Here is a 27,662-nt window from a genome sequence, read left to right on the forward strand (position 1 = left end):
ACTTTCTTTTGCATTTTCTTTGCATCCTTTTGAGTCTTTCGTTTTGCGATAATTTAGGCCATATGTATTTACAAATGTATGTTTTGCGTGATTTCTATGTAAATTTCGGCAGCATGACGGCATAAATCGTCATCTACCAAACCTGTTCAAAGCTAACCTACAGATACAAGCAACGCAACCCAGCAACAAAGGCACTCAGGCCATCATATATACAACCAAAAAAGGGAAATGTACAACAAACTGGGAGCTTGAGCCCCAAGCAAAGTCCAAAATGTCCAAAATGTAGGTCCAAAATGTATAAATGTGCAAAATACAAACAACAACTAAACAAAACTACTGCCGGTCGCCCTCTAGCTCCGAAACTCTTGCCGCAAGAGCAGCAACCTCGGCGTCACGAACCTCAAGCTCCCTCAAAAAGCGAGCTGTCTCCTCCCGAGACTGGGCCAACTCTCACTCCAGCTCGCGGTCCCCCTGCAAACAGCAAAATTGGCTCATGATAATCATTTTAAGCAATTACAAGAAAAGTCGGAAAATCAAAGTTCAAAACGAAATAGGCGAAAGATTCGTACCTGATGACCTCGACAGCCGACAAGTGCCTCGACAGCAGTAGCTCGCAGCCGGTTGGCCACCCTCCATAACGCCACAAACCGAGACGGCGCAACCTGCATTTTCAAAAAGAAGTTCTCAATAATTGAATAAGTTCAATCAAATGTGTCCTTACATAAAATCATGCAAATTAGAGGCTCACACTCCGAATCAGATGCTGCCAATCGTCCAGGCCAGCATCCGTCACAGCCACGTCAAAGTCACGTTGCTCGGAGATCGTCGTCCTCCCGGTCGTGTTAGTGTACTCGAGGGTCTCGGGGTACTCTGGGGGCTCGATGCCCGCCGCCTCAACCTCCTGCAAAGTCAAATGTTTCTCGTTAATCGATGATCTTTCATCGTATTCTCAAATCAAATCAATCAGAAAAGGAGAGTAAGATGCTCACCACAACCGGCCAGTACGCCAACCTCCCGTAGAGGAACGCCGAGTAGTCCTCGCCAATAAGAAGGAGGGCGTCACCGCCGACGCCAGGCAAGTCAGCCTCCCTCTCAGCCTCAAAAGGCTCCCTGAACATCGTCCTAGGAGGATCGATGGGAACCGTCAGGACATCCCGAGAGCACTGACTAGCCAAGCGCTCGCCCAACTACCACACATGACCCATCGACGTCCTCAGCAGCAACCGGCTCGAGCTCCTAGGTCGAAGGACCTCAGCCACAAAAGGAGGCACTCCAGCGTACTCCGCCCAAGGCCTGGGCACCCACTGGGACAAGACAAACACGGAATCATTCTTATGATCGATTAAGAAGTAATGAAGAAGCAAAATGAATATAAGTGAGATGCTCATGCTGTCCAGCTGAAGAGCGTTCACGTCCCGCCGATAAACACCGTGAGAGGAACTCTTGCTCCTCGTCCGACACATCACCCAATCCCTCACGACGGGATAGGCCTTCTCCAGCGGCTCCGTCCTCTTGGGCGAGAGGCTCAGAAAGTAGGAGAACACCCACGCCTGTAAAGGCAAGATAGTCAATAAACGATCTTTCGTAACTTGATAAGGAAAAGAGTTGATTTTAGTCTAAATGAAGGTTCATACCTCCAACAGTAGTCCAGGGCCGACAGCGCCAAGAGAAGTCCCCTTTTCCATCAACTCCGGACGAACCATGGCCCTCATGAAGCGGATGAGAATCGCAAAACCAGCAGTGACCCAGTCCCAACGCCCTAGGGAGCTCAGGTCAGAAAGGAAGGGAAGAAGCTTCGTCGACAGCCTCTCTCCCTTGTCTCCGAGGTAGATCGAATACAGAAACCACCAAAGCCACAAATGGGCCCTCTGCTCAGCTGTACAGGGAGGAGGAGCCGTCTCTCTCCCGTCAATCACCACCAGCGCCGGGGTCTTCCCCGCAAAGTAGTCTCGGACATAGGAACTGGGCACCAAACCAGGCACTGTAACAGCCTTCGGTGACAAGTTAACAGCCTCCAGAGTGACTCCCACCTCACCAAAAGGCATGTGAAAAGTGGAAGTCGTGTCCCAGAATCGGTCCAAGAAAGCGCGGACATGGCTAAGGTTAGCCCGCAGCTTCCTCTTCGCGATATCCCTCCAAGCCTGCACCAAGGCACCGAACGCTCCATGCTCGATCATGGCGCGCTCCTCCGCCGCCAGCCTCTCGTAGCACTCCATCGCCGTCGTGTAACCCGAAAACGACCTGATGTTCCCGGCCTCCTATTGTGATTTGAAACAAAAGCTATCTTTAGTTTTGAATGAAAATTGGAAAAGATATGAGCAAGTGAAACGAAAGAAGATGAGTGATGAGTAATGAATTTAAGATTACCAAACTCTTCACCATCCTGTAGGAAAGGCGACCCTCCGCAGCCCAAAGCACGTGCCTACTGTCCCAGGTCTCAGCCCACGCAGGTGCTCCCCTCAACTGACGACCTCCTCGTCTCACGTTGGCCCGCCTCGGGGCCTCCTCCTCATTAACAGCCTCCTCCTCGTGGACCTCGTCCCCAGCAGCCATCACCGCGGCGGTGAAAGCCTCCTCCAAAGCCTCCTCAATAACACGAGAAGGGGTAACATCAGTGTCTATCTCCATGGAGCCCTCCCAGAAGTAGAAGCCTCATCACCTGCAACGTTAAAGTAAGTTTAGGCCGCGTCACGTGACGACAAGCCTGGATTAGGGGACTTTAGAGCCTTAGGAAGCCCTGAAATCGCTCTCTTCTCGCCATCTTTGGCTATATTCTCACAAACCCGATCACTCATATGGTAGTCCAGGTCAAGTCAAGCCTAAGTTGAAGCCTAGTCATGGGTTCGAGTCGAAATTTCGGCAGCATTTCGTTATAACGACGATTATGCCCTGAAAAAGCCGTCAAAAACCAAAATTCCGAGATGGTAGAAAGTTTACCCATCATCCAAGGATCCCAAATATCAAGTTTCATCGCAAATGGGCAATCCTAAGGCCATTTTCGAAGCAATTTACGGTTTAGCTGTGAAACCTTCTCAATTTCACTCAAATGCTCAAAACTCAACGAAAATTCGAAACAAATACGTGCTTATGATCCTTATACTACCAATTAACCCTTTACATGATCAATTTTGCAAGGCAAGATCATTTGGGGAAATAGCCCCAAATTTTCGACATTTTAGGGTTGGGAACCCTAATTTTGTCGATTAAATTCATCCATTATTGAAGATTAATGCAAGAATGATATACATACCTCGATTAGTCATGATGAATGCAAGCTTTTGGATCAAATTTTGGCGGAAATGGTTAAGATTTGAGAGAGAAATTGGTAAATTGTATTTCGAACAAATGAATTGAATCCCTCTGTTTTGCGCGTTTTTACGCAGAAAAGACACCCTCAGGAATAGACGCAGCAGGCGCTGTGCCTCTTTCAAGAGACGCAGTTCTTGCTGCGCCTCTTCCTGAGGTTCCTTTCATACGAGTTTTCAAAAATTCGTTATGAGTTCGTTATTTACGGGCCCATCTTTGGTGCACCTCTTCCTCAATGCCATTATATCTTTTTTGTTCCGTTTGACGATAATTCTTCGTTCAGACCCGCATTTCTAAGCCAACTGTAGACTATTATACGTTATTTATTGCTCCCAAGACTTTTGCTTGTCACAACGAGCCAGTATTCCTTCACAGGTGTTTCGACACGCCTTCATTATATTCCCCCAACGAGAGTACACGGATAAACTTTCCTTCTCAAAACATGGAGATCAGTTCCCGATTATGTTCCCCCAACGAGAGTTCACGACCGACAGTCACTTCCTTTTGAGACATGGAGATCAACATCGACCCCGAATTCTTCCGAAGTTTGTTTGAAGCTCAACGCAAACAGATTTCTCCCAGCAGTTCCAGACTGTGTCCTGCTGTCTTCCCTAAAAATCATCGTTTCCTTATTATTCCTCAGGCAAACCTTCATATCTCTTAGGTAGCCCTTTTTAGGATAAAACCTTCAAATCTTTCAGAAATTTACCGTAAATCCTTCAGACGACCCATTTTAGAATCCCTGTGACCCCTAATGTCTTCAGACACCAAGTTATCTTCAGACCAAAGAGTTTTGCCGAAGCGTCTTCAGTCCCGTTTCACCCAGGGGTATCTCAGGTATGATCTCTTCTTATGGCTGGCGAGCCTCCTTACGTAGTCTAATGGACTTTAAACAACCCTTCCCGATAGTCGACAGACTCTAAAATGTTCCCGACGACAGGTCCTTGGTTCAGACCCCTTGAACCGCCTCGCGTCGCCATAGTCGTCAGGTTGTAATCTTCGATTGACCTGATGGCTATACTTTGACTTTCGCCTTGTCCAAGCCTCAGTCAAAGTGGGGGCTCTGTAGATACCTCATTTCTGCACCTCCCGCAAACCACCCGGTGATGATTGGGCCGCATGTTTGGTACGCGGAATGATTTGTGACAGTTCGTAAGTTTATCATCAAGTGATTGCTCAAACACTGATGTCTACCTCTTAGTTGTAATCTACGCGCCGATACGGTCATTTTGACAGTAATTAGAGTATATTTGGAGTCCGGGCCTAAAACCGTCTTCATTTTCTGATAACCGTTAAATCCCGAGTCAGAATATTTTGGAATGTTCCGGATATTTCTATTCCATATTTTATAAATATTTCACAATCTTTTAATCTTTGGTAAACAATTTCCCGTAATATTCATACAAAATATTAAGGAAAACCAAATTATCCCGTCATTCAATAACTTAAAGGCGGAAATCTTTCTTCCGCAGGAGGAAACCACCTGGGAACAGACGCAGCAGGTGCTGCGCCTCTTCCAAGAGATGCAGTGACTGCTGCGCCTCTTCCCAGGTCCTTTTCTGCGTATTTTTCGTATCTTTTTCATATCTTTTCGAGATTCACTTCCAAAGTCTCTCCGAAAACCCTATTCCTTCACATGATTAGTATAAATAGGAGCTTCGCTCCTCAAATTTCTCACGCGAGTGTCCGCCCTTCTCTTCTCCCTTTGCATTCTAGACCGCGTTCTTACTTTTTGGCGTCTACGTGCTTGAACATTCGATCACGTAAGCTCGGATTCTTCTGAGTACCAGCCTCGTTTGCATGACCGACCAATTTGACCAACTCCCCCATAATCAAGTTAATCAATCTAATCGTTTTCCTCTTACGAGGGCACTTTCGTTACATTCGAGTCGAGCATCACAAATCGATAACTTAGTTCATCTCGTTTCGTCAAACATGTAAGTCTGAGGGTGTAAATCTCTCTTTTATTATTGTTATTTACTTTTTGTATCACCAATGTAAGATTTATGTCGAAAACACCTCTTAAAATCGATTTATAAAACCTCGTTTAAAACCTTTTTTCGGATTACCAGAAGACAAACCGTCGAGAAAGGACGCAGCAACTGCTGCGCCTCTTCGAAGGATCGCAGTGTCTGCTGCGCCTCTTCGTGAGGCTGACGCAGTTCCTGCTTCCTTTCTTCTTCCTTCGTCCTCTGTAGTTCGTCTCCTTCGTTTGTTTTTTTTTAATTCTTTGGTACAATAACATAATAATTTCACATGTATATTGTTTAGACATCATTAATACGTTTATTTAATCATTAAATCCGACTTAAATCTCTAATAATCTCATATTTGCGAGTTTTCGTCATTAAATTCAATCCGGGTTGTAGAGATTCGATTTGTTCATATTGAGTTTCTGGAATACGACTTTTGATATATTCTGATCTGTCTATTGTCATATTCATCGCATATTTGTCGTTAATTCGTTATGTTTAACCTATTTAGTTCACCTATGTCACTAATCAATCGTTCATTCATGTAAATAATTCATTCGTATTCGTCTCGTCCATGTTTTATTTTTATGACCCTCATTCACATGTAATTATGAATTAAATCACTTCCATCCGAGTAAATATATTAATCAAATCCTTAAATTCACTAACAAATATTAACTATTTTCGATTAAAACTCACAGTCAGAACTCACCCTTGAACAGACAAAGAATCGACAAGCTGCTGCGCCTCTTCCAAAGGGCGCGATCTGTTGCGCTGTTCAGGTTGATTTCTGTCTCGAACTTCCGTTCGCTTTGACCTAGTTTAATTAGCTTACGTATAATTAACTATTAACCGTATTATCGCCTCTTTATTTCATTCGTTAATTCCTTTATTCTTTCGTTTTCTCAAATTATCCGTTTTAAAGGTATTTTCGACATAAATCGCTAAACCCATTGTAATTTTTATTGTAATTTTCTTTTATCATTGTATTTTGTATCATTTGTATGTTTTCACATGTAATTGAACCTTAATTCCAACTTCGACCCAATTATATGCTAAATTACGTGTTAACCGACTTAGTTAAATCTTCACATGCTAGGATTAAAACTTGGATGTTACATTGCATGCATATAATCGACGATATATCAAGTATAGATGATTTCCCTAATCATTAGTAGAGGCCGCTATCGAGGCGGGCGGGATTAGGTGTTCGATCAAAAGAGCTTCCTAATACGTACCCTCACCCCTTACTCCAGATCTCTGTGAACATCCGTGTTCATTGGCATCCACGAGAGTCATTCTAGACATAGAATGCTAAGGGTAACAAGTTCTTGGTGTTCATGTCACTACTTTGTGTCTTGACATGACACGAGGTATTCGAACGGTTCCAATTTCCCATAAAAATTGGTGGCGACTCCACAAATGCAAACGCTTGTTTCCCAAGCGCCCCCGTGGCCCATTGTCCACAATTCGAAAATGCAGTTTTTCAGATTCGAAAATGCATTTTTATACATTATTATTATTATTATTTATACATGTTGATTCAGATTCGAAAATGCAGTTTTTTCAGATGTATTAGTCCTCAATATCTAAACAATTTTATAATTTTCAGTTTGCTAAGCACGCAATAAGTCCTCAGAAAGGAAATATTGTCTGGTGCCCTCATCTTAAGATGCACTACAAGCCTGAAAATGGAGCAACTATTGAAAAGGTAAATTTGTTGGGAATCTAGTGGAAAAGTTGTTTTGGAGTTGGGTGGAATGTCATTGTATGACCTTTGCTGCTATGACATTGGTAGGTGTTTTTTGGCAAAAATGGTAATCATTGGTTAGCTTCTGTGTCGGACCTCAAGAAGCAGGAAAACTATATCTTGGACTCATGCAAGCCAAACTTAGAAAAAGCATATGATATTGAGGAGTATAATTCTTATGTGGAGGATATTGTATGGACTCTACTTTTTTTGTTATATTTTTGCATTTATTATCAGTTAGAATGAAATTATTTTATTACTATTTTTGATAAGTTGTTGTCATTCAAAGGTGTTTCATGTTGCAAATCAGTTTGAGCACCACAAGGGTTACAATCATCTTAGGGGCATCATCTTGTTTACTACTGTTGTTATCAATGTACCTCAGCAACAAAATACGTAAGTTTTCTAAAAAATTCCTTATTTATTAAGCTGGGGTTAGGGGGTTTCATATATTAGATTTCCACTGTTATAAAGTTTTGTCCTTTAACAGGATGAAGTTTTTCACTCTAATAATCTCATACTGTATGTGTAGTTATGATTGCGGACTATTTGTTATGAAGTTTCTGGAGGGTGCAATACACGATAAGAAATTATGGGAGGACCAAAACTATTTCAAAGTGAGTTTAGTAGACTTGATAAATAAATTTTCATATTTTACGATTTTTTCACTTTTGCGTGTCATTGCTTATCGTCATTTTAATTTGCAGACTATGATTGCTTATCGTCGACAAATTATGGTGAAACTACTCAAGTGGGAAAAAATACTGCAAAGGTAATTTTTGAATATGTGGAACTGATAGATACATATATGTAGGTGCGATAGAACACGTTAGTAGGGCACACAATTTTAAATTGCTAGATAGACTTCTTTCAGTGTGTAGATACACACCTCCTGCTGTGTGGATACACTTCTTCGGCTGTGCAGATATCCCAGCTGCTGCGTGGATACACACCTGCAGCTGTCTGCATACACACCTGCAGCTGTCTGCATACACACCGGCAGCTGTGTGGATACGCATTGTTGGCTGTCTGGATACACATATCAGAATGTGCGGATACACCTCCGATGTTGGGTGGATACATTCCTACTGTTCTGTGGATACACACCTGCAACTAGTGTTGATACACATCTCTGGCTGTTTGGATACACACCCGTTGGTGTGTGAATACACAGCCCCGGCTTTGTGGATACACATTCCTACTGTTTTGTAGGTACACATGTGCCGGAGATACTAATTTTATTTTACATATAAATTATTTTAAACTAACTTAACGTTAATTTTTTCATGTTTTATGGCCAGGTGAGTTTGTAGATTATTTTAGCAGATGAGAGTGTGTTTTGTGGATGTGTTGTGCGTACTGAAGTGTAATCGAATTTAATAGTGTTGTGTTCAAACATTCCAGGAACATTTTTGACACAATGGTTTTTGTTTCAATCCTTTTTCAATGTATGGCTACTATTAATACTATTAAGTTATTAAATTCCTATTAACACATATTGCGGCTGTTGTGTGGATACACATTACTGGTTGTGTAAATACACATCTATAACTTTCTGGGTACACTTTCGTGGGGATCTGATTTTTATTTGTGCGAGATACACGAAGCTATCTGCGTGGATACACACCTGCAGCTGTGTGGATACACACCTGCATCTGTGTGGATACGCATTGTTGGCTGTATGGATACACATCCCCAGCTTTGTGGGTACACATGTGCCGGATATGATAAAATTATTTTAAACTAACTTAACGTTACTTTTTTCATGTTTTGTGTATATAAATGGCTACTATTAATAATACCCAGCTAGTAGTTATTAAATTCCTATAACCAATGAAGTAAATTTAATTTTTAATTCATCAAAATTCCTCTGAACAATTTGTGGGTTAAATAATCTTAATTGATGTGGGTTAAACAATTTGTAGCTAAGTATAGCTACCATGACTTTAGTACTGATTTGGTGAGCACAATAGGCGAGGTATTAATGGCACATATGACAATTATGGTACGAAGAAACACCACATGCAACATTCAAGTCACGAGAAAAACTACACCAATTCACTATTCCCATTGTTTCATCAATTTTTATGAAATAAAGAGTTTAATCTACAATCTGTATTAATATTTTATTTTTAATTATGGTACCACCACTATTTTTCCACCCCTTCCTACATGTAGACTATTCTACATATGTAGAAACAAGAAGATTGTGTTTATCGTCCTTCGGCCTAAAACTACTTTGTATGTTTTCTATATCAATCAATATTTCTTACGTGTGTCACAGCTCGACTTTTGAGGGTACACAATAAAAGTTTGTATAATAATAGAGAAACAAAGTGTTTGAACGGTAAATGTGAGACATTAGACAAAACCAAACCATCGCGACTATAGGGATCCGTCATAACTAAGCACAAAGCACGCTAAGGAATTATGGCCCAAGATGCGTTAATTAAACATGACAATGTACCTTGGACTTTACACACTAGAAAGTTTTGAAAAGTCGTTACACACTAGAAAGACCACTATTTAAAGTCAAATACAACATACTTCTTAGAAGTCTTTACATACTAGAAAGTTTTTAGAATACTTAATACAACTTAAACTTTTTCTAGCTGAAATCAAACTGGAGTCACTTTTGAGTGGCTCGACTAGGGCAATTCCTACTATCATGATGAGTCATTTCACCGCAAGCACGACATTTCTTCAAAGGCTTGGCATTTTCTTGTACTGCCTTTTCCTTGTTTGAAGTAATCCGTCTTCCTGATCCCTTATTCTTACACTTTTCTGGTGGTAGAACACTAGCTTCAGACGGTATTTTTGAGCCAATAAGCATCTCAATTTCAGCTTTCTTGTTTTTTGACTTCCCACGCTTAACTGAAATCATCAATTTCTCGTTGAAACCAAGAAGAAGTTCAAGCAGCTTATCACCAAGTTCCTCATTATCTTCAACAAGTGAAACTGAAGTAAATACTTCCGACCACAATTCACTTATCTTGCTTTGGTGGTTTTCTATTGACATACAATCAGCTAGGAGGGTTGTCCCAACAACATTAAAAATAGGACAACAGGTTGCGTATTTGCTCCATCTGTCTAATAGATACTCCCTAGGTATATCATCAAACCCTCTATCTTTTAACACCCACAGAACATGCTTACAAAGTAACCCAATTCTTTCAAACATCTTACACGAACAAGAAAATTTATTACCACTTAAATCAACTTTGTATACCTTGTCTTTCTCGCGGTCCATTATTGAAATTTGCTCATTGTTGTCTTCAGTTGTCCTCGGTGAAAGACCACAAGTAAAACACGCATTTTGGAGTTCTTCTTGAAATTGATTAAAAACAGTGGTGGTGTAAAATACAGAAATTTTCTTTTCTAGAAGGAGAGGTGTTGATAATTTTGGAGAAGAGTTCTTATCATCAGCAGTCACCTTATCATATTTCCAACGCTGCGCATCCATAGCCGATTGGAAACGCATCCAAAACTCAACAAGAGTGAGGTGCGGGGTTGTGAAATTTCCAAAGAAGTTATTTTCAGATTCTGACCTTGATGTTGTGCGCATAATCCCACCAAGATATATGTCTCTAAAGTAGGCAGGAATCCAACTTGAACGAATGTCAAACATTGACTTCAGCCACTCATGATCAGAAAGCTCATACGAAGAAAGGATCGATTTCCATCTCAATTCGAATTCTTGTGTATCAATCTCTCCATCCCAAACAATAGAATTTATTTCCTTCAAAAAGTTTGTGTTTTGGCAAATTGTTGGCCCGACTTTGTCTGGCAACTTTTTCATTATATGCCACATGCATAATCGGTGTTGTCTTTTGTCACCAAACACATCTTTTACAGTTTGATTGATGCCTTTGTATTGGTCAGTTATAATTGTAGTAGGATAGCAATCACCCATAGCCTTCACAAAATTCTCAAACAACCAGGTAAATGATTCTCCATCTTCCTTTCTTAACAAACCACCCGCAAAAGTGACGCATCTTTTATGGTTGTCCACACCAGTGAACGGACAAAACACCATTTTATATTCATTGAAGTTATAAGTAGCATCAAAAGAGACGGCTTCACCAAAAAGGGCATAGTTTTTAATTGAGATTGGATCTGCCCAGAAAACCTTACTTTGTCTTTTTTCATCATCCACCTCAAAGTCGAAATAAAATGATGGAGACATAGCCTTCTTTTGTATGAAAGTCTCCAATAACATCTCAGCATCATATTCCCTGATATATTTCTTAACATCCCTTGAAAAGTTTTTGAAATCTTCTAAAGAAGCCCCAACATTTCTGTACCCTTTTACATATTCTTTAAACATTCTAAAGGAATCCACCGGACCATGATTTACCCTTGAATTATCCATGATCATTTTCTTGTGAAAGAGGTTCAAATTCCTAGATGGTTTCATATGAACCATTGTAGCTGGTGTAACCATTGCGTGTGTGTGTACCTCAACAAAATCATAAATTTGGTATTCACCGGTATCAATTCTCTTAAAACTAACCTTAGCTTCACATGTTGTTCTCGTAACAGTTCTCTTTCTTTTAGTCCCCTTGTTCCTACTTTTGCCTTCTTTATTACACACACAACGCTTGTGTGTAATAATCCCATTAACCAATTTTGTTGAATCTAACATTGGAATAAACCCACAAACTTTTGCGTATTTGTTGTAAAAATCTATTCCATCTTCCAAATTTGAAAATATCGTACCGTTGATTGGTTTTAGATCTTCTGGACAGCTTGGGAATCCAAAAATTGTGTTTTCAGAACCAACTTGCGGGGTTTCTACAAGATGATTTAACCAAAAGGTTGTTATTTTAAGGCAAGTACATTATATTAGTGAAATCAAACCTTGTTAATGAACAAGCCACAATTTTTTTTACCTGGTGCATTAGTCAATGGAAGCACATGAAGTATATCATTGTTCATTAGAGCATCAACATTAGCAGCAGCTATACTGTCTGCATAGGAAATGACACACAGTAGAAAACGCATTATGTTCCAGTACTAAAATCAGCCAAAAAATATACTCCATAGGTACACATTACTATGATATTAGATACAATAGTTAATGTATTTAGATACATGCTCAAGATACATTTTTTGTACCTGTTGCATCTATCAAGGGAAGTACAACCAGTATATATGAGGCATGGACATTAGTAGCAGGTATACTATCTGCACAGGTACACATCTCATTCAAATTAGATACTGTTGGATCATATAGCTTATATGTTTATGTTTTGATGATGTCAAGGTGTTTTACATTTTATATACTTGTTGCGTGTAATTGTTTGTCAAGTGTTTTAGAATTAATTTATTACAAACAAGCAACAAAGAAGATTGTGACAATTGCATGTTAAAGTTCAAGCCCTCGTTCAAAGATCAAACGGTTTAAAGATTCATTCAAGAATTATGTGAAGACGAAGTTCGTCTAAAGATTAATCAAGCTTGGATGATGACGTAGCCTATACTCGAAGATCTTCTTGAAGATTAGAATAGTATAGGTGATTATCTCGTGATGGTAATCAAGAATGAGTTTCTTGAATTGGCAAAGTTATAGCTTTGCAGCTATAACATTACTAGTAAAAGAGCTCAATGCTATAGCTCCCCTACTATAACTTTGAGATGCTGAGTTTTTACACACGACTTATATTGTTTCGAAAATTATTTTTATAATTGTTTAAAGTTTATTTTAAATGTTTTAATAAAAGTATTTATATAATAAAGCCCGGTTTAGTGAGGAGTTCGGCTTTGTATTGGACGTTGATTAGTAGTCGTGATGGATCAACTTATGAGTTGGACTTTGCTACTAATTAGGGTTTCAACATAGCCTCTCTTAAAATGAAAATTCTAAATCATATGTTAAGGCTAGGGTTTGCACGAGTCACGAGGCATATGAGCCGTGACATCTCGTGTTACCTAGGGTATATTAGGTAAAGATTTTATTCTATAATAATATCTTTACATATCTTATATATCTTACTTAATATATTTGTTTATGATAAAAGATATTCTTGTTTTAGGAAATCTTATCATAATCTTAGAATTTATAGTAAAGATAATATTTGAATAGATTATATTCTATCTTTTGGAATATTCTTTATTATCTTTTAAGGCTTTTAGGAAAGAGATAATAAGAAGATATGATTTGCTTTGATATCTTATTATTTCGGCTATTAGGGTTTGTGCAAAACCGTGTAGCCTACTCCTTCCTTCTCTATAAATACTTTGCTATTTACAACATCTAAAAGAGAGACCTTAAGCATAAAAATTGATTTCATCTTTACAAAGCAAACCGTGTGTTTTCAAAGAAAAACCGTTTTGTTATTTTGAAAGGTCGTGTGTTTTAAAACTCGCATACTTGTTCTTATTTTATCGTTATAAGATAATAGTGCTTAGTTGATTTCTTAACTTGTTCATTAACGTGAACCTTTGTTAGAATCATTAGTGCTTTCTTATTAGCGTAAGTTAGTCACTCGAGTATTTAACGGTACTCATTGAGTTACAGCTAGAGTTAGTTGTACGAGTTGGGTTAGTAAATTTGTAATCCGTAGAAAGGTACTAAATTTATTAATCGAGAATAGTGGACGTAGGTGTCGACTTGTGAAACTGAACCACTTCAAAAACCGTGTGTCTCTTCGTTCTTTCGTTTGTGTCGTTTATTCCGTTTACTTTCATTAGTTGATTAGTTAAAGTTTAATCAATAAACTTTAAATAATCAATTACATACGCATAATCGAAAAAGCTTTAAAAAGTTTTAAATCCTCAATTCACCCCCCCCCCTCTTGAGTATTTTGGATCAATAGACTCTTCAGATACAGTAATTCATATGTCACTATACATCAACAATTTGCTGCAGAAAAAAAGAAGTTGCGATTTTCAAACTGCTAAAGGTTCATCCAAAAATTTTCAAATGCTATACTAGCTCAATTTTTTGAAAGTCTGCTCTACAGTGCACAAAACTATAATCAATACGAGTATTTATCAAATACGGAGCACACACTTTCTCACCCAAGCCGCAACCATGCTAGCTACGACCCAAAAAATAGATGAGAGCAATATGGTGGAGTTAATATTCCACAAAACGCCACATTAGGTACATGATACCCACAAATTATAAATTACACAACTTCTAAATTTGATCAAATACATAAACACCATGCCTCAGATACACTGTTTTAGCTAGCCAGATACATTTTTTTTCAAATTAGCTGGAATCATGTATCTAACAGCTTGAAGAGATGTATCTTTGGCTAAGAATTTTATTCTGTCATGCCCCCATTAAACACAAAAAAAATACAAAAACAGGCAGAAAAATGATCTAGAGGTAGAAAAATTATACAGAGATACACATCTTTGTGATCCTAGATACACTAGTTCAGTTTTGTAGATACATACGGGTTCAGGTACGAACTAGTCAGATACATGCTTCTAGCTAGAACTGAACGAGTATGTATCTACAAAACTGAACTAATGTATCTAGGATCACAAAGATGTGTATCTCTGTATAATTTTTCTACCTCTGGATAATTTTTCTGCCTGTTTTTGTATTTTTTTTTGTGTTTAATGGGGGCATGACAGAATAAAATTCTTAGCCAAAGATACATCTCTTCAGGCTGTTAGATACATGATTCCAGCTAATTTGAAAAAAAATGTATCTGACTAGCTAAAACAGTGTATCTGAGGCATGGTGTTTATGTATTTGATCAAATTTAGAAGTTGTGTAATTTATAATTTGTGGGTATCATGTACCTAATGTGGTGTTTTGTGGAATATTAACTCAACCATATTGCTCTCGTCTATTTTTTGGGTCGTAGCTAGCATGGTTGCGGCTTGAGTGAGAAAGTCTGTGCTCCGTATTTGATAAATAATCGTATTGATTATGGTTTTGTGCACTGTAGAGCACCTTTCAAAAAATTGAGCTAGTATAGCACTTGAAAATTTTTGGATGAACCTTTAGCAGTTTGAAAATCGCAACTTCTTTTTCTCTACAGCAAATTGTTGATGTATAGTGACATATGAATTACTGTATCTAATTTGAATGAGATGTGTACATGTGCAGATAGTATACCTGCTACTAATGTCCATGCCTCAGATATACCGGTTGTACTTCCCTTGATAGATGCAACAGGTACAAAAAATGTAGCTTGAGCATGTATCTAAATACATTAACTATTGTATCTAATATCATAGTAATGTGTACCTATGGAGTATATTTTTTGGCTGATTTTAGTACTGGAACATAATGCATTTTCTACTGTGTGTCATTTCCTGTGCGATAGCAGTATAGTCTTTCTTTGCTAATGTTGATGCTCTAATGAACAATGATATACCTCATGTGCTTCCATTGACTAATGCACCAGGTAAAAAAAATTGTGGCTTGTTCATTAACAAGGTTTGATTTCACTAATATAATGTACTTGCCTTAAAATAACAACCTTTTGGTTAAATCATCTTGTAGAAACCCCCACAAGTTGGTTCTGAAAACACAATTTTTGGATTCCCAAGGTGTCCAGAAGATCTAAAACCAATCAACGGTATGATATTTTCAAATTTGGAAGATAGAATAGATTTTTACAACAAATATGCAAAAGTTTGTGGGTTTATTCCAATGTTAGATTCAACAAAATTGGTTAATGGGATTATTACACACAAGCGTTGTGTGTGTAATAAAGAAGGCAAAAGTAGGAACAAGGGGACTAAAAGAAAGAGAACTGTTACGAGAACAGCATGTGAAGCTAAGGTTAGTTTTAAGATAATTGATACCGGTGAATACCAAATTTATGATTTTGTTGAGGTACACACACACGCAATGGTTACACCAGCTACAATGGTTCATATGAAACCATCTAGGAATTTGAACCTCTTTCACAAGAAAATGATCATGGATAATTCAAGGATAAATCATGGTCCGGTGGATTCCTTTAGAATGTTTAAAGAATATGTAAAAGGGTACAGAAATATTGGGGCTTCTTTAGAAGATTTCAAAAACTTTTCAAGGGATGTTAAGAAATATATCAAGGAATATGATGCTGAGATGTTATTGGAGACTTTCATGCAAAAGAAGGCTATGTCTCCATCATTTTATTTCGACTTTGAGGTGGATGATGAAAAAAGACAAAGTAAGGTTTTTTGGGCAAATCCAATCTCAATTAAAAACTATGCCCTTTTTGGTGAAGCCGTCTCTTTTGATGCTACTTATAACTTCAATGAATATAAAATGGTGTTTTGTCCGTTCACTGGTGTGGACAACCATAAAAGATGCGTCACTTTTGCGGGTGGTTTGTTAAGAAAGGAAGATGGAGAATCATTTACCTGGTTGTTTGAGAATTTTGTGAAGGCTATGGGTGATTTCTATCCTACTACAATTTTAACTGACCAATGCAAAGGCATCAATCAAGCTGTAAAAGATGTGTTTGGTGACAAAACACAACACCGATTATGCATGTGGAATATAATGAAAAAGTTGCCAGACAAAGTCGGGCCAACAATTTGCCAAAACACAAACTTTTTGAAGGACATAAATTCTATTGTTTGGGATGGAGAGATTGATACACAAGAATTCGAATTGAGATGGAAATCGATCCTTTCTTCGTATGAGCTTTCTGATCATGAGTGGCTGAAGTCAATGTTTGACATTCGTTCAAGTTGGATTCCTGCCTACTTTAGAGACATATATCTTGGTGGGATTATGCGCACAACATCAAGGTCAGAATCTGAAAATAGCTTCTTTGGAAATTTCACAAACCCGCACCTCACTCTTGTTGTGTTTTGGATGCCTTTCCAATCGGCTATGGATGTGCAGCGTTGGAAATATGCTAAGGTGACTGCTGATGATAAGAACTCTTCTCCAAAATTATCAACACCTCTCCTTCTAGAAAAGAAAACTTCTGAATTTTACACCAACACTGTTTTTTTTATCAATTTCAAGAAGAACTCCAAAATGCGTGTTTTACTTGTGGTCTTTCAACTAGGACAACTGAAGACAACAATGAGCATATTTCAATAATGGACCGCGAGAAAGACAAGGTATACAAAGTTGATTTAAGTGGTAATAAATTTTCTTGTTCGTGTAAGATGTTTGAAAGAATTGGGTTACTTTGTAAGCATGTTATGTGAATGTTAAAATATAGAGGGTTTGATGATATACCTAGGGAGTATCTATTAGACAGATGGAGCAAATATGCAACCTGTCGTCCTATTTTTAATGTTGTTGGGACAACCCTCCTAGCTGATTGTATGTCAATAGAAAACCACCAAAGCAAGATAAGTGAATTGTGGTCGGAAGTATTTACTTCAGTTTCGCTTGATGAAGATAATGAGGAACTTGGTGATAAGCTGCTTGAACTTCTTCGCGGTTTCAACGAGAAATTGATGATTTCAGTTAAGCGTGGGAAGTCAAAAAACAAGAAAGCTGAAATTGAGATGCTTATTTGCTCAAAAATACCGTCTGAAGCTAGTGTTCTACCACCAGAAAAGTGTAAGAATAAGGGATCGGGAAGACGGATTACTTCAAACAAGGAAAAGGCAGTACAAGAAAATGCCAAGCCTTTGAGGAAATGTCGTGCTTGCGGTGAAATGACTCATCATGTTAGTAGGAATTGTCCTAGTCGAGCCACTCAAAAATGACTCCAGTTTGATTTCAGCTAGAAAAAGTTTAAGTTGTATTAAGTATTCTAAAAACTTTCTAGTATGTAAAGACTTCTAAGAAGTATGTTGTAGTTGACTTTAAATAGTGGTCTTTCTAGTGTGTAACGACTTTTAAAAACTTTCTAGTGTGTAAAGTCCAAGGTACATTGTCATGTTTAATTAACGCATCTTGGGCCATAATTCCTTAGCGTGCTTTGCGCTTAGTTATGATGGATCCCTATAGTCGCGATGGTTTGGTTTTGTCTAATGTCTCACGTTTACCGTTCCAACACTTTGCTTCTCTATTATTATACAAACTTTTATTGTGTACACTCAAAAGTCGAGCTGTGACACACGTAAGAAATATTGATTGATATAGAAAACATACAAAGTAGTTTTAGGCCGAAGGACGATAAACATAATCTTCTTGTTTCTACATATGTAGAATAGTCTACATGTAGGAAGAGGTGGAAAAATAGTGGTGGTACCATAATTAAAAATAAAATATTAATACAGATTGTAGATTAAGTTCTTTACTTCATAAATATTGATGAAACAATGGGAATAGTGAATTGGTGTAGTTTTTCTCGTAACTTGAATGTTGCATGTGGTGTTTCTTCTTACCATAATTGTCATATGTGCCATTACTACCTCGCCTATTGTTCTCACCAAATCAGTACTAAAGTCATGGTAGCTATACTTAGCTACAAATTGTTTGACCCACATCAATTAAGATTATTTAACCCACAAATTGTTCAGAGGAATTTTGATGAATTAAAAATTAAATTTACTTTATTGGTTATAGGAATTTAATAACTACTAGCTGGGTATTATTAATAGTAACCATGTATATACACAAAACATGAAAAAAGTAACGTTAAATTAGTTTAAAATAATTTTATCATCTCCGGCACATGTGTATCCACAAAGCCAGGGATGTGTATCCAGACAGCCAACAATGTGTATCCACACAGATGCAGGTGTGTATCCACAGGCAGCTGTGGTGTATCTGCACAGCCGAAAATCTGTATCCCCACAGGCAATGTACCAAGAAACTCATAGATGTGTGTTTACACAGCCAGTAATGTGTATCCACGCAACAACCGCAATATGGGTTAATAGGAATTTAATAACTGAATAGTATTAATAGTAACCATACATTGAAAAAGGATTGAAACAAAAGCCATTGTGTCAAAAATGTTCCTGGAATGTTTGAACACAACACTATTAAATTCGATTACACTTCAGTACGCACAACACATCCACAAAACACACTCCCATCTGCTAAAATAATCTACAAACTCACCTGGCCATAAAACATGAAAAAAGTAACGTTAAGTTAGTTTAAAATAATTTTTCATGTAAAATAAAATTAGCATCTCCGGCACATGTCTACCTACAAAACAGTAGGAATGTGTATCCACAAAGTCGGGGCTGTGTATTCACACACCAACGGGTGTGTATCCAAACAGCCAGAGATGTGTATCCACACTAGTTGCAGGTGTGTATCCACAGAATAGTAGGAATGTACCCACCCAACATCGGAGGTGTATTCGCACATTCTGATATGTGTATCCAGACAGCCAACAATGCATATCCACACAGCTGCCGGTGTGTATGCAGACAACTGTAGGTGTGTATGTAGACAGCTGCAGGTGTGTATTCACGCAGTAGCTGGGATGTATCTGCACAGCCGAAGAAGTGTATCCACACAACAGGAGGTGTGTATCTACACACTGAAAGAAGTCTATCCAGCAATTTAAGATTGTGTGCCCTACTAACGTGTTCTATCGCACCTACATATATGTATCTATCAGTTCCACATATTCAAAAATTACCTTTGCAGTATTTTTCTCCCACTTGAGTAGTTTCAACATAATTTGTCGACGATAAGCAATCATATTCTGTAAATTAAAATGACGATAGGTAATGACACGTAAAGTGAACAAACCGTAAAATATGAAAATTTACTTATCAAGTCTATTAAATTCACTTTGAAATAGTTTTGGTCCTCCCATAATTTCTTATCGTGTATTGCACCCTCCAGAAACTTCATAACAAATAGTCCGCAATCATAAATACACATACAGTATGAGATTGTTAAAGTGAAAAACTACATCTTGTTAAAGGACAAAACTTTATAACAGTGGAAATCTACTATATGAAACCCCCTAACCCCAGCTTAATAAATAAGGAAGTTTTTAGAAAACTTATGTGTTTTGTTGCTGAGGTACATTGATAACAACAGTAGTAAACAAGATGATGCCCCTAAGATGATTGTAACCCTTGTGGTGCTCAAACTGATTTGCAACATGGAACACCTTTGAATGACAACAACTTATCAAAAATAGTAATAAAATAATTTCATACTAACTGATAATAAAAATGCAAAAATATAACAAAAAAAGTAGAGTCCATACAATATCCTCCACATAAGAATTATACTCCTCAATATCATATGCTTTTTCTAAGTTTGGCTTGCATGAGTCCAAGATATAGTTTTCCTGCTTCTTGAGGTCCGACACAGAAGCTAACCAATGATTACCATTTTTGCCAATTGTGAAAAACACCTACCAATGTCATAGTAGTAAAGGTCATACAATGACATTCCACCCAACTCCAAAACAACTTTTCCACTAGATTCCCAACAAATTTACCTTTTCAATAGTTGCTCCATTTTCAGGCTTGTAGTGCATCTTAAGATGAGGGCACCAGACAATATTTCCTTTCTGAGGACTTAATGCGTGCTTAGCAAACTGAAAATTATAAAATTGTTTAGATATTGAGGACTAATACATCTGAAAAAACTGCATTTTCGAATCTGAATCAACATGTATAAATAATAATAATAATAATGTATAAAAATGCATTTTCGAATCTGAAAAACTGCATTTTCGAATCTGAATCTTAATTATCTACCTGCACTGTTGTTGGCAAGTAGAGAATATCAGTTCTATCACATGTGCACATCACACCATATATATCAAGCACCTACATATAAGAGGATTTTTGGAAGCTTAAGGATGCTGAAGCTAAGATCCTGATTCAAAGAGCCAAAATTCATGATATCAAACTTAATGATGCTGGGTCTAAATTCTTTTCCACTATGATTAAGGAGAGACAGCAGAGTCAGCTCATTGGAGAAATCCAGGATTTAGATGGTTGTACTCATCATGGACTCCATGAGGTGGGTGAGGCCTTTGTTGATTACTATAAGCAGCTCCTTGGTTCTTCTACCCCTGTCCAGAGTATGGATTCTTCTATTGCTCAGGCTGGATGCCTAGATGACCATGATAAGATGCTGCTCACTGAACCTATGTCCAGGGAAGAGATCAAAGCTGCTTTATTTTCTATTGGGTCTAATAAGAGCCCTGGACTGGATGGTTTTTCCTCTGGTTTTTTCAAAGCCACTTGGGATATAGTTGCTGATGACTTTTGCCTTGCTGTTACTGATTTCTTCAAGACTGGTTTTATGCCTAAACAGGCCAATGTCACTCTTATATCCCTTATTCCTAAAAAGAAAGTGGTCCAAACTGTCAAAGATTTCAGGCCTATCTCCTGTTGCTCTGTCATCTATAAGACTATTAGCAAGATTCTGACAACTAGATTGCAGAAGGTGGTGGCCAAGCTCGTTGGCTATGAGCAGGCTGCTTTTGTACCTGGTAGGAGCTTACCTGAAAATGTCATGTTAACTCAGAGCTTAGTTAAGGGATACCAAAGGAAATACCTGACTCCCAGATGCATGCTCAAAGTTGACATAAGTAAGGCATTTGATTCTATACAATGGCCTTTCCTCACTAGTATGCTTACCACTCTGAACTTCCCTACAGTCTTTATCAAATGGATTATGGGATGTGTTACTGGTGCCTGGTTTACTCTCAAAGTTAATGGATCAAATTATGGGTTTTTCAAGGGCAGGAGTGGAGTTAGGCAAGGGGACCCTCTGTCTCCCCTACTTTTTGTCCTCAGTATGGAAATGCTCTCTCGAATTCTTAGGACATTGTGCAACTCCCAGGATGTATCCTATCACCCTAAATGTATGAAGCTTGGCCTCACACATCTCATTTTTGCTGATGACCTCATGGTCTTCACCAGGGGAGATTTGCCATCTGTTCAGAAGATTGCTGACATTCTGAAACTCTTTGCTAGCTGGTCTGGATTGAATGCTAATTTTGAGAAGTCTGAGGCTTATTTTGGTGGAGTCAACTCTACTCTGAAACAGCTCATTCTGAATGCCATTGGCTTAAAAGAAGGCTCTTTCCCCTTCAGATACCTTGACCTCCCTATACATCCTTCTAGACTCACTAGTACCATGTATGATCCTATTATTCTTAAAGTGCAGCGCCTAGCTTGCAGTTGTGCTGTCAAATTCCTCTCCTATGCTGGTAAAACTGAAGTCCTCAACTCTATGGTCTTTGGCTTGGAGAACTTTTGGTGTGGTAGCCTGCTCTTACCACAGAATATCTGTGCCACCATAACTAAGTTGTGTAGACAATTGTTTTGGGGATACCAGGATGGGTAAAGGAAACTGATCTTTAAAGATTGGGCAAGTATCTGCAGTCCTTGGTCTGAGGGGGGCTTCCTGATTAAGAATCTTGCTGTCTGGAATAAAGCTAGCATGCTTAAATGGCTTTGGCATTTTGTTCAAGGCACTGGTTCTATCTGGACTTCCTGGATTAGGCATTATTTCCTAGCTAATACCTCCATTTGGGATTTAAAAATTCAGGATTATCACTCTGAGAGCCTTAGAAATGTCCTCACTGCTAGGGATTTTTGGGTCACTCACCGTTTGCGATCGTCAGAAAGCAATTGATCCGTTGCTCACTTGCACTACCAAAGGTAAATTCTCTGTTGGGAAAGCCTACAATCTCCTAAGGCCTAAATTCCCTACTCAAGCTTGTTACAGAGCAGTTCAGGACCCTTTCCTTCAGTCCAGACATAAGTTTACTCTTATGTTAGCTCTCCAAAGGAAGCTTGCTACTGTGGATCAGCTTTGCAGGAGAGGGATTAGCATTGCCAATAGATGCTGCCTGTGTAAGAAGAATGCTGAATCCAGCAGACATTTGTTCTTTAATTGTCCTTATTCCCAGACTGTCCTTTCTTCACTTCTCTCCTGGATGGGACTCAATCTTAGGGATTTGCAGCTTAGAAGCCTTATTCTCTGGTGCCACCGCAGTAAACCTAAGCAACACTGGAGGAACAAGTGGTTCAAGTGTGGTATTGCTGCAGCAACTTATTACATCTGGATGGAAAGGAATTATCGTCTTTTTGAAGGCAAGGAGAGGCAAGCCCCCTGCCTCATCAAGGATATTAAGCTTTGTGTTCATGTTCTCCTTTTGCACAAATCATCTCCTACTGAACATACTGCAATTCTAGAGGCCTTGAATGTCTAGGGTATCTCTTTCGCTTTTGCTGTTTAGTGGCTATGCTTTGTAAGAACCTCATGTAATCCTATTTTGGAAATATATGAGAATATCCTTCTTGCAAAAAAAATAATAATAATAATAATAATAATAATTATTATTATTATAATAATAATAATAATAACAATAATAACAATAACAATAACAATAACAATAACAATAACAATAACAATAACAATAACAATAATAATAATAATAATAATAATAATAATAATAATAATAATAATAATAATAATAATAATAATAATAATAATAATAATAATAATAATAATAATAATAATAATAATAATAATAATAATAATAATAATAATAATAATAATAATAATAATAATAATAATAATAATAATAATAATAATAATAATAATAATAATAATAATAATAATAATAATAATAATAATAATAATAGGTCTAGGAAAACTTACCAAATCCATTACCCAGTGCCGATTTTGCAAACTTTGCATTCCTTTTCGACACACTCCCATCCACTCAGTATTCACAAGAGTCTCGTCTAAACTGTATATGAATATAATTAGAACATAAAATGCATCAACAAAATTTAATTGTGCAAATATGTTATCGATTTGACAACTTACTCGACTCCTTTACCCCTTTTCATTACAACAGCAAGAAGTTCTGTGTCTGTGAGCTGACGTTGACATTGATGTTGTGACTGCCTTCTCATTTGGAATTCTTGGTCAACTGCTTCAAATCTAGAAAAATCAGGGACAAATAAAAAATTAAATTTATCAAGAACTTTACAACTTCATTAGAAAGTTTATGATTATATTGACTCAAAGGAATAGAGGGATACCTCATATCAAAACTCAAAGATCCAGCTTTTGATAAGAGTTTATCCTTCAGTTGATTACCGTCAAAACAACAAATCTGAGAGCAAACTCTTGCAGCAAAAAGCTTAACTTGGTTGTGCTACAAAATAAATTGGAATATATGTTAAGCATTACATGTGTGTAGAAACAAATTGGAATATATGTTAAGCATTATAGAGACTAGCAAATTGATTGAATTGTATCTAGGTAGCTAGATGTATACTATATGAATCATAACTTACATCATTTAGACCCTAAGGAAAACCCTTTTCTAGTGCCTCTGTACTTCTCCAACAAACGCATTAGATAAATCCCAGAATCAACTCCATCACCCATATTTGATTTCGGAATATACTCCTCTGTCACCAGATTCTTGACGTCTTGTATAGATGGAATCTTGTTTCGAACCAAGCAATTCATAACAAATTACGTTTGACAAAATTGTTTAGCAAACCAAAATAAATATCACATTCAGAAAAGGACTTTACAGGTCATACCGTAGACTCAATCATTGTTGTATAATTGACAGATTTTGGCTTTATCACATGCAGGATTTCCAACTTCATTGCTATGAAGTTAAAACAAAACACAAATGGCGTCTCAGAGATTATTGGAACAAAAATCTGCAATTTCATGTTTGTAAAAAGTCAGTAAATTTGCAGTTTAGAAATAATAGTAAACTGGCACATTGAATAAAAAAAAATAAAGTCAGAAAACTTGCGGTTTAAAACCCAATATTTACTTACGAGATTTGCTCCTGCAAAATTGTGATTAATGCCGGTAGTATGAGTAGCAATAAGGGGATCCTGGTGATTAAAAAAAAATTATAAGAAAATGTAGCGGAGTATGACTGCAAATGAGATAAACATGAGTAATTCCAAGAATATCATCAGATTATTATAAACTTACTTCATCATCAGTTTGCGGGAGATACAACCTATACGGTGAACTGGCTGCTCTACTTGTTTCACTTTCGTTCAAAATGAAACACCAAGCATGTCTGACAGATTTAGGCACTATGTCACCTGTCACTACCGTCTTCAGATCTGCCCGACTAAGTTTATGGTTATCACATTGGAATAGGATCTCACTGAATAAACATGTATCGATAAAAGTTAGTTATCACAATCATACTTTATAATCAAAAAAGTGTGTAACACAAATTCATACACAATGTTAGTAAAATCATACCTTTCATCAGATGACTCTGAAAATACATATTCCAATACATCTTTTTCAACTTTATTCAAATTCCCAGCAACTATAATACTTCTCTGAAGGAAAGGAGATCTGAAAAATTGTGATTCAACTCTCTTCCTCTTAAGCATTTCTCTTGTAATGTGCACTGGTTCTTTTGGTGGCAATGAGGAAATCGGTTCAACAAAAAGTGGTTCCACAACTCCAACTCCATCTCCAAGATTTACAGCCATATCACAGAACTTTTTTAACTCATCTTCTTGTGATTGTAATTCTGAACTAAGTAATCTAAATGAAGGTGAGGTAAAATCATTATCCGATGGGAGGGAAGGTGGTGTAAACTTTGGAGGGGAGGGGTGTATAAACCGTGGAGACCGTCGAACAAATGTAGAAGATTTTTGTTTCTTCTCAAAATTCAGTGGCTCAAACTCTTGCGACTCGGAGTCCAAAACAATAGGAGAAGCTGACTTAGCTTTGGTGTTGATAGAAACAGGAACTGAAGCCGTTACACAAGTTGGTTTGTTGATAACATTACTTGTCTCCTTTGCTGGCCGTTTTCCCAAAGCAATTTCTAATTTAAGAAGAGCTGCCAACAACTCATGCTCATCTTTAAATTTAAGTTTACCAAACTTAGTAGGTGGATCCTGCTTCTGACTATCACCTTCATTACAAACAGCTCCATTATCTCCCACATTGTCAGCTCCTCTCTTGTTCACTTTTTCAGCTCCCTTCTCTTCCACTCTGACAGACTCATCAACTTTCTTTTCAGGAATATTCAATCTCTCTATTGTTGGTTGTGATGAATAGGAGCAATCACTTAAAGCATACGCGATTTGAGCCATCTGTTGTACAATCTTACTGTCAGGATAATTCATTCTAGGTTCTGCCAAAGACTTTGAGAAGCTAGAATAGGCAAGAGCAAGATTGTTTGCATCTTCTGCCAATTTCATGAAATTAAACATACTGCTCCGGCTACTGTCCTCCTCCACTGTCTCAGTAGGCTTCGGGTCCTCAGTAGGCTTTGGGCCCTCAGTAGCCTTTGGGTCCTCTCTAGCCTTCAGGTGCTCAGTAGCCTCTGGTTCTCGAATAAAAGCCTCAGGCATATCCAATTGTATTGGGATACTAAAAGTTACATGCTGAACCGTAGCCTTGACAATGCGACATAGAACACCTCCAGTACCAAACCCATCCTTCATCTCATCCTTAAGCCTAGATTTTATCCTTTCTTCTGTCCATGATGCTAATGTTGGGAATACCCGAGGGACTGAAAAATAACTGAAGGATACTCTATCAAGATAGATAAACACGAACACCATGATAGGCCCAGCAAAATTATCATTTTCAGACATTCTCCAATTTTTAACAGCTTCAATAAACTGTTGTCTGGTAAATTTGCACCAGTTTAATGATGAAACAGCTGAAATATCTTCTAAACACTTCAACACTCGTAAGCTGGCACAAGTCCCTTTTACGCCCATCAAAAATGCTGAGACAATGAATACAATAAAGTTTCTTTTAAACTCTTTCCCGCCGTCTCTTTGGCTGATTATCAGTTGTAATATATCCTTAACATCAACCTTTGTGGGATCTTTTGTATTGAATTGTGTCAACCATCTACTCTTTAACTCAACAAAGTCAACACTCCTATCTGTTGAGGAAGCTATCATGACATCATTTGCACTCATAGGAATACCAAGTGATAAATGAACATCTTCATCCGTTATTTGAAGTTGCCCTTTCATATAGGAGCATGACGATATGTTGAATTTGGTAACTAGCCAATGCGCAAGAGCACCTGGAACCATATCTATCCGGAGATTAAGAACACCAACAAAGCCCATGTCCTTTATATCAGCTACTTGTTTTGCACTCAAATTACTGTTGATAAATGTCAACAACATTTTAGGTGACATACGTGTCCTCAAATAACACTGCCCCAAGCCATCATCATCTTTTAAATTCGTTTTAACAGCTTTCTTGGATCGACTTCTCTTAGTAATAGCATTCTGGGTTTGTTTGCTTGTACTTGCACCATCATTATATAGCATCAACTTATCCATGTGTGGTAATCTGAAAATATGATTAAAATGTGTGGTTAAAAATAAGTGTATCTATAAAGCAAAAAAATACCATTGATAAAATACATTATTCACGAATGATAAGAATTTTACATTCTAAAGAAGAAAAATGGAATAAGAAGCACAAATACCAAGCACAAATCTTCTAAGGAAGTGAGACAATGACTTTGATAGACACATATATCAAACTTTAAATAGTGAAGCTAGCGTGCTAGACGTAAGTATCTAACTACTGTAAAGATGTATCTACATAATAGACATATATATCTTGTTACTAAACACATATGCATCTACCTAAGCAACAAGAGCTATGTATCTATCCAGCGGAAAAAGGATGAAAAGACGGGACATAAATCATAAAATTACAACGTGAAACACTTTAGGGTGAACCTTCTGAAGGACCGTGATTAAACTAGAAGATTCATGCTAATATTGGATACAAAAGAAAAAAATTATATTACAATAGA

General features: G+C 37.6%; 4 protein-coding genes across 4 annotated transcripts; 3 read left to right on the forward strand and 1 right to left on the reverse strand.

Annotated features, from left to right (window-relative positions):
- Positions 1 to 9,658: 9,658 nt before the first annotated feature.
- On the reverse strand, positions 9,659 to 15,389 carry LOC141617587 (protein FAR1-RELATED SEQUENCE 5-like). Its single transcript, XM_074434770.1, has 5 exons — positions 15,375 to 15,389; positions 15,113 to 15,200; positions 12,148 to 12,216; positions 11,922 to 11,999; positions 9,659 to 11,823 (listed from the first exon to the last, which is right to left on the reverse strand). Exons 1-5 carry the CDS (start codon positions 15,387 to 15,389, stop codon positions 9,659 to 9,661), a joined length of 2,415 nt encoding a protein of 804 aa, XP_074290871.1.
- Positions 15,390 to 15,580: 191 nt separating this feature from the next.
- Positions 15,581 to 17,050, forward strand: LOC141617588 (protein FAR1-RELATED SEQUENCE 5-like). Its single transcript, XM_074434772.1, has one exon. It carries the CDS (start codon positions 15,581 to 15,583, stop codon positions 17,048 to 17,050), a length of 1,470 nt encoding a protein of 489 aa, XP_074290873.1.
- Positions 17,051 to 17,160: 110 nt separating this feature from the next.
- LOC141617589 (uncharacterized) lies at positions 17,161 to 18,811 on the forward strand. The gene is made up of 2 exons (XM_074434773.1): positions 17,161 to 17,631; positions 18,665 to 18,811. The coding sequence occupies exons 1-2, from the start codon at positions 17,161 to 17,163 to the stop codon at positions 18,809 to 18,811; spliced, it is 618 nt and encodes a 205-aa protein (XP_074290874.1).
- Positions 18,812 to 22,421: 3,610 nt separating this feature from the next.
- LOC141617591 (uncharacterized) lies at positions 22,422 to 23,063 on the forward strand. The gene has a single exon (XM_074434774.1). The coding sequence runs from the start codon at positions 22,422 to 22,424 to the stop codon at positions 23,061 to 23,063; it is 642 nt and encodes a 213-aa protein (XP_074290875.1).
- Positions 23,064 to 27,662: the final 4,599 nt, after the last annotated feature.

The sequence above is a fragment of the Silene latifolia genome, chromosome X (assembly GCF_048544455.1).
Source record: "Silene latifolia isolate original U9 population chromosome X, ASM4854445v1, whole genome shotgun sequence".
NCBI classification, from domain to species: domain Eukaryota; kingdom Viridiplantae; phylum Streptophyta; class Magnoliopsida; order Caryophyllales; family Caryophyllaceae; genus Silene; species Silene latifolia.